Source organism: Adelges cooleyi, unplaced genomic scaffold (assembly GCF_023614345.1).
Source record: "Adelges cooleyi isolate 19-005CV unplaced genomic scaffold, UGA_ACOO_1.1 ACOO_flye_CR_arks_rails_tigmint_CR_PRNA_23, whole genome shotgun sequence".
NCBI classification, from domain to species: domain Eukaryota; kingdom Metazoa; phylum Arthropoda; class Insecta; order Hemiptera; family Adelgidae; genus Adelges; species Adelges cooleyi.
Window position 1 is genome coordinate 12,239,548 of NW_026095893.1, and position 15,856 is coordinate 12,255,403.

General features: G+C 31.6%; 2 protein-coding genes across 3 annotated transcripts in view; both read left to right on the top strand.

The window, feature by feature from the left end:
- Positions 1 to 6,183, top strand: part of LOC126835665 (uncharacterized) — a 53,275-nt gene extending 47,092 nt beyond the window's left edge. For both annotated transcript variants that reach the window (XM_050568399.1, XM_050568400.1), the window contains 3 exons: positions 332 to 624; positions 4,210 to 4,569; positions 5,250 to 6,183. In XM_050568399.1, coding sequence (XP_050424356.1) covers positions 332 to 624; positions 4,210 to 4,569; positions 5,250 to 5,588 — 992 coding nt within the window. In that variant the 3' untranslated portion in view covers positions 5,589 to 6,183. The remainder of the gene's footprint in view (positions 1 to 331; positions 625 to 4,209; positions 4,570 to 5,249) is intronic.
- LOC126835664 (phosphatidate phosphatase LPIN3) overlaps positions 1 to 15,856 on the top strand; it is a 207,466-nt gene that overhangs the window by 100,963 nt on the left and 90,647 nt on the right. The gene's annotated exons all lie outside the window — the stretch shown is intronic.

Here is a 15,856-nt window from a genome sequence, read left to right on the forward strand (position 1 = left end):
CTGATATACGAGGAATCGTCCAACTTAAGGATCCTGCTCTCGACTGTTAAGTCCAAACTATGGAAAAGTCTTCTTCTTACTAAAAAAAAACAAATAAAATATTCTTTTTTATGAAGTATGAGAGTTTTTGACCGTATAAATGTTTATGGCATGTTTTTAAGCATAAAAAGTCGGGCGCAGGCTCCTAATTATTCTTCTATATCAGACACTATAATATATCTTATCACTCACTCATGTGGAGAGAGCTAAAATTGTTTAGCTAAAACATTCAGTTTATTTTGGAAATTTGGAGCCAGTATATTGTATTAAACATTTCACAATCCTGTTGTAGGCACCAATGATGCAAACCCTGGTATCAATGACGGTAACATGAACGGTTATTGCAAAAGCCGTAGCCCCAGCGAACACGGTGGTAAATCGTACAGCGGTCAAGGTTCAGCGAGCGACGTTGAAGACGAAGAAGATGAAGAATTTGAAGAAAATCGAGATGATGACGACGTGAAACCAATGAGTCCTCCGGAAGAACAACCAATGTCGCTGACAACTCATGGCAGATTCAGTAACGGCGATGCAGATTCTTCTAGACCCCAGTCCCGCAGTTCCCAAATAAGCTCCGATCATAAGGTAAATACATTGCTTACAGCTGTTAATAGGAGAGTTCGCTATAGGCAATATTAGTAGTTAGGTAGCCGAGCAGCAAGCTCCAATTTTTGCATTTCGCTTTTTTTATGTTTTAGGTGTAGTTTTAGGACTTAAGGTCTGAAAATTAGGTTTACGGTAGATTTATAGGGGGGGGGGGGGGGATTATAACAGAATGATTTCAAAAATATGTGGTCAACCTTTTTTTTAAGGAGAAATAAAAAAGAGGGCAAATTTACACTCGTTCCGTATTAAAATTCTAAGCTGTTATGTGTGAATAAATCATCAGCTTACTGACAACACGTATTTTCGTTGTTGATAGCAATATATAAAAGACAACGGCAACAAATTCTTCTTCTTCCCATTTGCCTTCATCTCAACTATTTAGGGTCGGCCAACTTTGCCCTAAACCTCCACTCAACACGATCGCCCACATTATCTATGCATACCACCAGCATATCATTATTCTCAATCCAACCACATTTTTTCGGTCTAAGGTCTTCCTGTTCCCCTCTTTCCTCCTACGTGTATTTGCATTAACATTCTTACTGCTTCCGATTTCTATCTTTCCATAGCATTCTCAAGCCAGTCTATTTTCTCTCATTTTGTCCGCTATCGAAGCCACGCCTGTTACATCGCTTCTTCTCTCATCACTCTACTCATTCACCTTAGTATTCTAATCTCCACTACACTCATTCTCTGTTTTATTTTTTTCTCTACCACCCAACACTCCAAATCATACAACATAGTCGGTTCAGCACACTCTTGTAGGACTTATCTTTGTCTCATTTAAATATTCTTATCAGGTGTACTCTTAACATCTGACGCTTCTCTCCACTTGACCCAACTACACTCAACCCTATATTTCACATCCACATAAAAGCCACCGATATTTTGCAGAAAAACATTCTAAATAATCTCTACCTCGCCTTCTACGTCACCGATTATATTGTTATTACTCGTCTTGTCCTGGCAACCTTTTGTCCTTTCTCTCCAAACTTACCATTAGTCCCTTTCCTTCAAGTGTTATTCTCTTCTCCTCAAACCTGTTGTTAACTTCTTCCAGATTTTCTCCTACCAAACCCTGTGTTCTCTTCGTAACTTTATCCATTACAACCGAAAACCGGTAAGTGCTCAAAGCAGAACCCTAATGAACACCTCCTCTAACCTTTAAATTTTCTTTTAATTATAACTTCTTTTTCCACTACACTCGGAACCTCCTTGGCACTCTATCAATAAATTGTTTAAAAAGAATGTATATTTAAAATATATTTAAAAAAATACAATAAATAATATACTTTTATAAATACAGTTATTGTCATTAGAAAAATGTATAATTGATACTTTTTATCATCTACAATTTCGCAGTATAGCATTAATTTTTGAAAGTGATTATTAAATCACTTTAATTAACTAAAAGTAATTATACTTTTAGTTATAAAATTTCTAGGAAACCTACTCGTAGATCTTCTCTATGCCTCGACCCTACTGTATTTTTTTTAATGGTAGTCAATTTAGATACGCCTTTAGGTAAATTAGATTACTTAAAATTATAATTATATTTCCCATAAGTCTACAGTGCTATAGACTATATAGTTCTATATTTTAATATAGAACTATATAGAACTATATTAGAACTACAATACAAATAGCAAAACAAAAAACTGAAGATGACAACATAATGATATATTAAATTAATAGTCAAATGCTGCAAATCTTTGGTTATAAACATAGCGCAATTAGTGGGGGGGGGGGCTTAGGGGGTATTAATAATAATAGCAATTAAGTTAATCAAAATATGATGATAGTCGATAGAAGAGTAGTATCTAACTAGTAGGTTTTTATTTAGCAAATAAAGACTTAAATAAACGTTATTCCTTTATTTCGCGATCAGCCCCAATAAATAATTATACTACAAACACATTTCTACTGATACAGTTATTTAATTATATTGAAAATAGCTAATTCTGTCTGAAATCTAATTGTTTTTACAATTCTGTGGCCTTTTGGGACTCCTAGATTATTGAAATATATTGATAAAATAATTTAAATAATTAAACTAAATTTATAAAATAGCGACAAGTTATAAATCGTATCCATAGAGATGAAATACAGACTTCAAATGTTTAACTGTTATTAAATACGTTTTAATACGTTTTGTTTAAAGTAATTCGAATGTGTCAACTGTAAAATGTGTTGTTTAATTTTTGAGTTATTATCGGTAGTTCCTAATACAATACTTGTACTGGGATTTATCGTGATTATTGTTGTACTAGTGGTAATTCTTTGGCAAACTAAAATATTGTGCTAAAACCATTTTGTCTTGCACATTAGTAAGTTATACCCTCATGATATCAATTTTATAAGAAAAACCTCTCCACTTGTTTCCGTGTAAACAAGGACAAGTAAATCAAGAAAATAAATTTTACCATTATCATAGAAAAATTCTAGGTAGTTTAAGATAATATAAGAAATTATAAAATGTTAAAATTAGGTATGTTAATTTAAGTGTTTTAATTTTAAACAGGTTTTTGTAAAATATTGAAACTGTTAAACTAGTTAAACTTGAATTATGTCAACTCAATTTCAGGTCAATTTTTATAATAAAAAAAAACTTTAAATATTACGGGAAATTAATTTTTAAATATGTTATAAGCTCTATCCGGACTTAACCAACACAACACATTTTCCAAATCTGATAAATCTACGTTTTATTTCGCGTGAGACATGTACTAAAACATGCTTACTAACTATGTAGCTAAATAAAATAATTTCGTTGTAAACGAGATTTATGTAATAATCCACTTTTTCATTTTGAAAAAAAAATACCGTCAATTTTGCATGTATATTTGTGTTGTGATTATTTACTGTTAATATTTATATTGACTCATTTTTTTTTTAGACTAAATAAATCGTTTGTTTAAATAGAGTCAAGTGCCATGTTATTATGTTATTATAGCTACATATGATAATTTCGTTATTGTGCGCAATGTGTCTATTAATATACATACAATCTATTATGATTAGGTTCCATTAGCACTTGAAAAAAAGTGTATTAAAGGAACTATCGTTACACTTTTTTCTTTCGAGATTTTAATTCACTTCATAAAACAAAACTACAGCAATAATGAGAATCTCTTCACAGTATAAAAACTACCTATTGATAAAATCTAGTCACGTATTCTTAAACATATAGTTCGTCAGCATGAGTGAATCTTAAGGTTTTCGACATAACAATTAAACTAAAAATAGCTGTAGCTAATTAACTGATTAAGTAATTCAATAAATCATAATTTGAAAACTGAGTCAGTTAATATATTCTTTTTTGTATAATAATTATTATGACGTATTGTTTTTTATGTGTTTGAAGAAACGATCATTTTTTTCCATGTAGGCCAATTTAATTTCTGATACGTTTTTTACTCGGTACACTATTTAAATAGGAGCAAAAACAAAGAAGTACTTTCTAAATAGAGTATTATTAAAATTAGGCGTTTGCTTTCCCTAGCTCATCTGTACAGGTTTAGAACTGCCTTTGAGGTTAACTGTGTAATTTGGTTATTCTTAAAGGTAATGGTGATCAAAGAAGAACCCCCCGATAAAGAAAAGTCCACCGGCCTGAACAATAACAACTACGATGACGACGACGATTTTGACGAGGACATGGAGGACGAAGGATCTGATGGAGGAAGTTGCAAGCAGATAACATCTAGCCCGGACCAATCGTCTGGTGGACACCCGGTTGCGCCAAATGTGTTCCATAGTGCCGCTTCGGATTTACACCAGCCGCTGGTCCGTCCGGGGTTCCCCATTGTGCCCAACTCGATGTTCAGCCACAGTTTTATGTACATGAGCCAGTGTCTACCAGGTTTTAACATGGGTCGCCGACCACAGCCCGACACGCCACCACCACAATCGCAACAACAGCAGGTACGATAATTAATCAATGAACACACATAACGTTGTTCACATTTTTTAATATTATACAATTAGTCCATACCGTTATGGTAAAATTAACATAAAATAATCAAAAACGTTAAAACCAAAATGTTGAGTCGAACGTTAAAATACATGCAATACTTATTATTAGTTAAGTAGTTCGATAGTTGCATAAATAACAGAGAAATAACAAACAAAGGCAGTTTGAATATATTTGAAAAACGAATTAGCCAAATTATAGTAAAGTATAATTATATTATTATAGTAAAATAAATAAAATTATATTTAAAAAAAAATGGTTAACGAATAACTAAATTGGTAAATGGTTTCGCCTGCGACGACGTCCATATTTTCTGTCCTAATAGAAATCCTAGTAATAAATGAACGACGCGTTATTAAGACTATTGAAGCAATTATATATCCGCTAACCGATAACATACAACATTAAAACTTTGTACAAAACTCCCTATTGATTAAAATTACATAACAAAATGGTCATATGACTGTAAAAGTCTGTAATAGTTTGTAAAAAATCGATTGGTCGCGATAACAGACTAGACGTATCCGTTACTAACACTTTTTGGTGAGCCTTAAAATGTATAGTAAACAAAACGCCAAAACCTACAATTATGTGAAAAATTCTTATGTTTATGCTGTTTCTTTTCCCACAGGTTAGGTGTGCGCCTAATGTGGCGGGTCTGAATCTGTCGGCGTTAGCCGAGGAGCGCCGAAAGCGAAACCGAACGTTCATCGATCCTGTGAGCGAGGTGCCACGACTAGAACAGTGGTTCGAACACAACACACATCCATCGCACAGCCTGATCGCCAAGTACACGGATGAACTGAACCGCATGCCCTACCGGCAGAAATTCCCGCGGCTCGAGTCCAAAAACGTTCAATTCTGGTTTAAAAACCGACGGGCTAAGTGCAAAAGGCTGAAAATGTCCCTGTACGACGCCATGTCTCCAAAGGATCAGTTCACTATGCCCACGTATCTAAACCACGATTAGGTTTTAAGTTTTTCAACAATAAAGTGAGACCCGCGAGGGGAAGAAGCGTACGCGTTCTATGCGAATAACGCGTACAAAATAGATATTTATAGTTTCACCTGTCATACCCTTCGCCTCGGCCCCAAATACATATAAAATACAACACGGCTAAAATACGTTTTTCTTTTTTGTTTTTGTTAACTAGATCACTGCACCTAGTCAGGAACGGTTTTTATTTCCTCTCTACCTCTATATATATATATACGATTGTCAAACGCGTGTCCCGTTCCCACCGAACTCATAGCGGCGCGCAATATTCGCTTTTGGGCCCGACAAAGGCGCATACGTTCACAGCATTCAACGGCGTGTGTTACGTGCGAAACGGCTATCGCAAGACTAGCTGAGCATCTTACTTTAAATAATTTAATGATGATAATACAAGTTAATTGTTGCTTGTGCGCTTAAGAGTTTCGCGTACGTTGTAGTAAGTTTGCAATATAATATATATTATATATAATAATCTAGTGTATTTTTAAGTGAAAAAAATGTTCATAAAAGTATGTTATCCTATCTTGGTTTTTTCCTGAGACGTCCTGAATCTTGTATAATACTGCATACGGTGAACGGTAGATCGGACTATTATGATCTCTCACTCATATTTTTTGTTGGTTTTATTTTTTTTTTTTAATTTGTTATTGTTTATTTTTTTTTTGTTGTTTAATTATTTTAAAACTGAATCAACATGGTGTTTGCTTTCACTTCATTGATTATTTTATTACATTATGTTTAATACTAAACACGCCGTAATTTTTTTTTTTAATGTACAAGAAAAAACCGCCTAAAATATTGAAAGTATAGGCAAAGTCATTGACATCATCGAAACCAAAGATTTATGTTTAAAACGAACGATCATTATTGTTTTATACTTTATTTATTATCCTTATTATTATTATTATTATTTTTTTAGATAAATGTATTTATTATTAATTTATATATATATATATATATATATATATATATTATAATATTACGCGTAAAATATGATAAAATGTTTTTAAATAGTTGTTTAGGGTTTTGTTGGTTAAGCGACTAAACGTTGTTTTTATTTTTTTTTTCTAATTAGTGTAGATAATAAAATAATCATCGTATTATTAATAATTTATTTTAAATTGTATGTGTTTTTTCCAAATACATCAACGGTATTTTAATGAGAATTGGTTCAATTAAATATTATTATTACCCCTGTTATACCATCTTATCATAACAACACGTGTCTGTTGGCGGGCAATGCCTTATATAGGGCTCGCCGAACAAAGAAGAGGGTCGAAACGACGTAACGTACAGCTGATAGGACTTACGAAAATTGTGAGCCGATTTAATTAAATCATTTTTACTTGTTTTTTTTTTCTTATTTGCCACTGTGTATTTTTAATTCCGAAAGGTTTAAGAAATAAAAATTAGCTTAGTGTAAGGGGTAGTCGGTATAGTAGTAAATGGTTATGCCAGATGTAATTTAAAAACATAATCCACGATTTAAACAGCAGCGTTTCGAATGTATATAAATTGTACATACAGATATAATGTCAAGGCAACGGTTTTTTTTTGTATGGTAAAAAAAGTCATTATTTTTCCGTCGAAAACTCTTCAGAGTTTCAAAATGTGGTTTAAAGTAAACGATTAAAGGATTTCGTTCCCATCAGTTTATATTAAAAAAAAAAAAAAAATTGAAATCGAATGGACAAGAGATTTTATTGGCATATAATCTTATATATTTTTTTGTATATATTTCAATATGCCCATATCACTTAAAATTTAAAATTACTTTTATGCCAATACTGTACATATTTCCATACATTAAATACAAATGTATGTATTTAGTATTGTAATTAGTTAGCAGCGGGATTCAATCATTTTAGCGTTTCTTTTTTTTTTTAATTGATACAACTAGCTCATATAACTTTTAAAAACGAACTATACATACATCAAATCGATGCAAACTATGAGGATCAATAATTGTTTTTGCAAAAACTAAAAATACACGTCATTAAAAAGAGACGTTTTTAAAACAACTTTTTGACACGAAAAGTATTTCTACTTGTAAAAATAAATTGACCCTGGCCATAACTCTGTTATAACCTATATCTTAAAATAAGCAGATATTTCTACTAAAGTATTCTCTCCTAACGGAATTTTAACAAACTGTAGAATTAAGTTTGTTTTAGCATTCCTATAATGCACATTTATGTAATATACATTTAAAATAAACTAAATTGAATTTTGAAAACAATTAATTTTTTAAATCCCGAATACTTTTAAAAATCAAGCAAGATTACACTGTAGGTACAGGTTATAATAAGTGAATAAGAATCAGGTTGTAATCAAATATTTAAAATGAAACTTATCCTAACCCAATCCAAACTTATTTGTATATACTATATAAACGCCTGGGCTGGGCTAAAATTATTTAAAGTTAATCTGTACTTGGTTTACACACACAGTGCTATATATTTTTTATTAAAAAAAACTATAAAATGCATTATTTAAGGTAGCAGTGTAATAACAGCCATACCGCACAGTTGCTTCTTTATTGTCTTTGATTCTTTAGGTGGGCAAGTGACTACCTAAAGTAATAAAAAACTACCTCTCTTTTCTATCTATCTAGCCTAAATGTTTTTTGATCAACGTTAAATTAAAAGCCAATTATTGTAACAACACAATAAAACTAAAAATTGTAAAATTCTACATAATATGTTGACAAAACGAAAATAATTTGTTTGGTACAACTACAAAAATCGCTTTTTTTTCTTTCAGATTATTATTTTTTTTATTATTGTTTTTGTTATTAAACATTATGCACAGTATACATATAAAAAAATAACAAGATTTTTAAATTTTATATATATTTCAATGAGTAAACCAGCGTTTAAAATAAAGGAAATTATAGAAGAAATAACAATAGGGAAAAGAGAATTAAGAAGAAGTTGGATATCATAAGAAATTTAACTAATGGAGAAGAGAAGAAAAAACAGTAAGTTACGACTGAGAACGAGAGACGGACAGTTGTAAAGGATATGTGAAACGTCACAATCAATTTCCGTCAGGTGCTAAGGACAAAGAGGGGAAGAATTGAGTGAGAGACGATAGCAATGGGAGGGTAGCAGATTGTGACCGGTGCGTAACCGAGAGAAGGCAATTTTAATATGTCTAAGAATGTCCAGAGCCCAGATCCACGGGCGATTATTATTATTATCAATAACAATAGAGTTTGTTATCACTTGATAATATTAAAGAGGTTATAACAATGATTTATGAAAGAATTTTTTATTTAATTTAATGGGAGCGCAAAAGGCTATTTATAATAGAATGAAGAATAGGCAATTTTTGAAAAAAAAATATCTAGTAGCCATTGTAAATATGACGATTAATTTTGCAGAGAAAAAATATTAAGATTTTCTAGTTATAAAACTTTTAAAGTTATTTTCCTCCGAGCTACGAGGAAAGTTTGATAAAAAATGTCGTACCGTAGAAATCATTTTCTGGCATATCTATTGGATGGATTTCAATTTTGTTTTAACTGAAGCTTAATATTTTCTCCATGGGGGCTAAAGCCCGATTTTTTATTTAACTATAAGGAAATTGGCTCGATTTATTAGAAAAATCTATAAGTTGATTAGATTTCACTAAACTAACCTCTATTAAAAAACTGCATTTTGAAGATCGATAATAAAGGTGTAATGACTATAATATATAATAATGTTCCTCTTATATGAGTGTATGATATAACTAATATATAAGTACTCTGATTTTGGCTTGAAATCTTGAATAAACTTTAAATAACGCATGGGTACATCCGAACGTTTATTTCAAATATATCATGTGCAGTTCCAGACCCTTCCAGGTAGGAAACTATTGAAGCATTAAGTTAAGACTACATACTGTATACTGTTAATAAACATTTTGTAATAGTTTTAATTTATTGGTTCGGTTATGAGTCATTTATGACTGGTTATGTAAAACAGTCTATATATCGTACTTCAATTACAGAGTACACGGTAACAATTAAGAGGGTTGCTGATTTGATAACTTTACGTTTGGTTTTATTAGATATAAAGGGAAAATGTAATATTCTGCCTCTAATAATTTTCATAGAAATCCATTTGGATAAGACGTCTAAAGTCTTATTTTCGTCAAAAGAAAATAGTCAGTATTACAATGCTTCATAACAATCATTGATAGTAACTTTTATAATCAATTAATTAAAATAATAAAAAGAACCACCCATACAATCTAAAATAATCCCAACATATTTTTATATGCAAATAGGCACTTAAATGATTATTTATCATAATTCGTATCAACATAGTATTCATACTATTACACAATATTTTGTACAATAATAAGAAACTATTTTAGTCAATTAATTAACTGACAAATCATGAAAGTACATTAAAAACTGATATTGTGTTACGGCAGCGTATAAAATGCGATTATTCATATCCCCGCATACGGGCATTCCTCCTTTTTACTTGACTGCGCACACTAAGAAGGGTATGTGCTTAAAAGTCTAGGTACGTTCCGTACAAGAGCAAAAATAACTGGACCGATTATCATTAAACAAAAGTAGCATGACGTAAAAGTTAAATGTTAAGTACAGAATACTATTTATATGGAAACAAAACATCTCTAAGCCGACAAGCGATGGGCTTTATTTTGATCGAAATAGTTTATTTACTACAGATGTTGGTATATTGTCCTTACTATTACTTTATTCCCAAATATTGATAAGAAATCGTGTTTTTAATGATTTTATCAGATTTGAACGGTTTAAATTTTCTCACAAAAAAATAATTTATTACAGCTCTACAGTTTAAAAATTTAATCTAAAATCATCAAATTTACGGTTTCAGTTTTTGGAGTTTTTATGGAGATAGTTCGGGTAAGGCTCCATATAGGTTCTAAGTCTTGATAAATTTGCTGGAAATGAATAAAAAAATAGACCGCCAAAAGTTGTAGGTTTTCATTTTGATGTTAAAAGTCGAATAATAATCTATGTGTTTGATTTAGTAAATTAATGTAGAATAATTTAATGAAATAATGACTTGTCAACAACTCAGTTTTTTTTATTAGCGTTTATAAATTAAATGAATAGACACAAAAGATAGGTAAACTTAATATTATTATTAACTATATGTTATTTTTATCCGCACTACACACCCGCTTTTACTTTAAATTCCAAAAACTCAGATAAGTATTAATGCAAAACTGTTTACACACTAGTCCTTATTTTTGGAGCAATATTATGCTGTTAGTTGTTAAATCAAATATGTAAGTGCCTTTTTGACTTTTAACAGCTATTTATCAAAAAATATTAATAACATATAAACAATAAAAATTATTTTAATATTTTTTAATAAACAATTATTTTATAGAAAAAATTACTGTACTATACAATTTTGAATATCCTGTAAATAAAAAATTAAAACCCACACGTTTTTATATTCTTATGTAATAGTATTACATTATTTTATTTATTATTATGATTTAAACTTTTAAGTATATCAAATTTAATTTAAAAAACTGTTTGGCCCTTATTTTTTTGATCCTGTAGATCATGTTTGACGCCTTGTCGAATACAGAGAAACGGCTTTAATCAGTTTAACGGATCTCGGAAATCTCTGTCAAAGCGTTTATACATTTTAAGGGTAAGCGTATGTCGGTAATCGGTCAAATCGTACTTTTCTTTTTCTTGCTATAGTGGTGTTAATATCCTAAAGCTGTCATACCATTTCCTGCCTCGACGATGCTCCAACCGCACTGATTTTGATACCTTTTATTCTACACGGAAACTTGATACCCCCGCACACAATCCGCATGAAGTATGTTAGCTTTGTACCTTTCCTACAGTTATTATATAGCAATTATAATTTAGTTAAAACACTCGAAGGTACATAACATTGGAGTCATGATACTTTAATGATTTTCGCAGCACGACGGTTAAATAAAGTTAGCTTTTATTCCTTAAATTTAACTTTAAATATAAGTATGCTATGACGGGGTATCAATTTTTATAGAGTATCACTTAAGCATATAATTAATGATTGACTATACATAAAGTATAACATAATAATTAATAATATTGAAGAACAAGTCAATGTCATGATGTATATGTTTGTAGTAAAGCTTGAAGAATTCTAGTCGGAAAAAAATACATCGTAAGACATTTTCTAAAATATCAAAAGAAACATTATAGTTCAGCATACTATGATATTGTCATATTTACTGTTAACTTGGACATGAATGGAAAAAATCAATAAAAAAACAAAGTAAATACTCATGTTAAAAAAAAATATATATATATTTTGGAAGTGTCACTAATGAGTGGTTTCTTCCATCAAAATGTATTCATGTAATTTAATTCTACTTTTATCATATATGCTTATTGTGCTCATTGTACAGATTGTATATTTCTGATGTAAAATTAAAAAAAAAATAAAAAATACTCATTTGATCAAGTAAAAATATAGGTGTCCTACTCAGTTTAAGAGTTTAGGCTACAATATTATACTTTAAAGGGCCTCTTAAAATTAATTTCAGATTTAAGGTACGATGTTCACCTTTAACAACTAAACCAAGAACTATATGTATTGAAAAATATTTTAAAGACAATAATTATTGTGGATATTTCTACAACTCACTTAAATTATAAGAAACATTTCGTTATGGGTTATTTGTAATGCTGTTTATGACAGAGAATTTTTTTTTTTAAACCATTGTAGACCGTTCAATTTGAAATATGAGCATATGAGGAAGACAAAAGTCAGACAAAAAAAAAAGTACAGTTAACATTCGAAAAGTTGTATAGATACTATAATCTGTAAATGACCAGACCTGACATAGATGTATGTAATAATTTACGACTAAATTTTTAACTATCACGATTTTTCTAACTAAGAATTTTCTTTAGCTGTACAATACTATCTTTGAGTACAGTCACGGCTACGGTACAGTCGTGACGTTACCCTGAAGATGGACTCTGCAAAGAGTCCGAAACGTGGGTTAATAACCATTGACGCGGATATATCCGAAAATCATACATGTAAATATTATCTTTGGTTTACATTCTATATTATGTATTTTGATATTTCATACAATGAAAATAGCTAATTATATCTTTTAATTATTTAAGTATCGCGAACCTATTCAGAATAACATTACTATAGCGAGTCAGTGAACCAAACCTTTTGAGGTTCGACATAAATATTTATGTATAATGAAATAACAATCAACAACCGATTAAATTGGAGCGGCTTTATGTATATTGAATAATATATTATAATGTAATCGTACACGTGTCTGCGGTATGGCGCGTGGAGTACTCGTTATTTATCTCGAGGTGGCTTGTTTTTTTTCTCTCGTTTCGTCGTCAAAAGGATACGGTGTACACGGCGTGTTAAGCGTTATGGGCGGATTAATTTTCACGATGAAACATTGTTGAACGAACGAATTTCAGTAAGACGGAGACGGCGAGGCCCCAGAAGGTAATAGCCTTATAAGAGACGCGAAAAGGTTCGACGGTCGCGTTCGGTGTGTAAAACCACAATTTTGTTGTTATTATAATCGGGTCGTGAGAACTATCCGCAGCCTGTCGTCGTCTGATTCGAAAACACGGGAGAGCCCCCGTATGTCGTGAAGCACGCAAAGGGGGGGGGGGCAGAGTACGGGGGGGGGCACACGGCAATCCGGCGGTATACGGTTTTGGCCGGGGGAGAGGTAAATAAACCGTGATGAAATACTTGAGGAGACAACTTCGTCGAGTGTAAGCGGTGGCGGCGGAGGTTTAAAAGTTCCCGTTTAAAATCGACTTAAACGCAAAGTTCACGGCTCGGCTTTATTGTTTATCTCCGCGGCGCCGTTGTTAATGCCGACGCGCGGATTTCACCTTTTGTGTATCGCCAGGCGCGTTCGCGTGTTATGCTCAACCCGGCAAAGTAACCCCCCCCCCCCACCCCGCCCGCTAAAAAACCGTAGTCCACCGTCCCTCCTACCCTTGCACCCCTCGTTACACGCGCACTCTTCCAGTACACGTCGTGCGGCTTGCCATTACGAGTGATACCAAATTAAACAACAATCGTTACCTACGCTCTTGACAGCGATTCGGCTACTCATTGTCATCACTTATACTCTTGGGAATTTTTCCTCTTGTTAAGTAGCATAAATACCCTAAATTTTGTTGATGCCGTCACTGTCGAGCCACATGTGGAACACCGGGCGCCGATTCGTTGAGTACAAAAATCTCTTGACGCATTATGAAGGTACCCGACTGCTGAAACATTAAATTTCTATGTTTTATCATATTCTAAAGCAATTTAATAGTTTTTAATAATTAGCTATTTTTTTTTTTTTTTTGTATCAGTGATTTTAATATTAGAAAATAGTATTAAAAAATACTGTAAATATAACAACCGAGTCCATAAACTAAACTAAATAAAATAAAAGAAACCCTTTATAATATTATGAGCACATATCCTATACTGTGATGGGTCCCGACAATAAGAGCATCATACAATTCTAGTTTGAGTTTCCAGACTTTTTTCTATGGCCATCGTTATGAATTTAGATTATACGAGCATGAATAGGAGTTCTAACTACGGTGTATCTAACCGTGTTAAGTTTAGTGGGAAGGACCGCCCAAAGGGTGAAGTACCCCTCCGTAGCGCCGTAATACCTCAAGAAGCCTTTGGATTCCTGTATGATTCGGTATGGAACACTATCTGTCCAGCATGATTAGAAATCCAACAGACATAGAACCACAAAATAAATGAAACCTTGTTCGCAAACAAAATTATGACAGTAATTCGTTTAATATTATGTTATTCAAATTTTAGAGCTTTAAATTCCATTTTATCATTTTTAATTAGCCATTATAATTTAAATTTACGTTAAGAAAAACCAAAAACTTCTAGTTATGTTTGATAGAATAATATTTGTAATAAACTTTAATTTATTTAATAAAAAAGTCATAACTAATTAGGATCGGAGAATATAGAGTGAGAGAACTGCAGAACTATACGAATTGTTGCGACAGGAAGTGATAAAATCACTGTCAAATAAACGCTTCGATAAGAATCTGTTATGGTAGAAGTACAAATGTTGATGAAAACATTATAATAGCAATAATGTGCATAAAAATATAGTTCTAGTATTATGGTGTATACGATAAGAGTTAGTTGTCTGTCTTTAGCAATTTGTTGCTGTTGTCACATATATATTTTTAAAATGCATATTATATAATATAAGATTTTAAAATTTCCTAAAATATAATATTCTTGTGAAATCTTTCAAAGAAATATTTAAAAAAAATGTTAAATACAATTTGAACAAGTTACTGTAATGAGATTTGATAATCTAATATAACCCTTTGCTGCCGAGAATAATACTATAAAATATCTCATAGGGTTTAATAAAAAATTTAACTTTTTTTTTCATATTGTTTTTGTACAATGTGATCTCAATTTTTCACAATTTTTTTGTTTTTACACCCTTTCCAATTAAGTTTTTTTGGTAGTAACTTTTGAAACTTAAATGGTAACGCATACATTTTATTACAATTTTTAAATTAAGTATAATGTACTAAACATTTTGACTGGTCAATAACCAGTTTTGAACAACTAGTTTCAAAGTTATTAGAGTTTAAAAGTTAGGATGGGAGGAGAAGTGCGGTTGGGAAATGCGCGCAGATAAAAATAATACTACACTCCACCTTTCCTCCTGCCCTAAATTTGAAACTTCAATAGCATCAAAAATAGTTATCTGTATCTGATTAACGACCAGTCGGGCCATGAGTAGCATACCGAATATGATCGATAATTGATAAATATTGTAACCGTAGTACTTAACATTGTTCGGATGTAGCATTTGGCATAGGCCCAAAAGTTTGGCCAGCCGTACGTTAAAAACGTAATATTTATAATCAATGTGCCCGAATTCCAGCATTATGATTTGACGTATTGGCTATCAAAAATTGTAGTGAGCTGAAAATATAAATTTAATAGTGGTACTAATCTAATAAAAAATAATATCATTAGCGGGGCTGAATACAGACCTTAATCTAACATCGGGCTTAACACTGATGTTATATATATAATATAATGGTTCGGTCGTGGCTGGACGGTAGTGGTTCAATTTTATGCTGGCTGAGAACATAATTAGGTTAGCCGTTAGACTCTATAAATCAATAGATTAACTTAGTGATGTAAGTGGTAGTTCTTAATGAATTGTTGAACTGATGA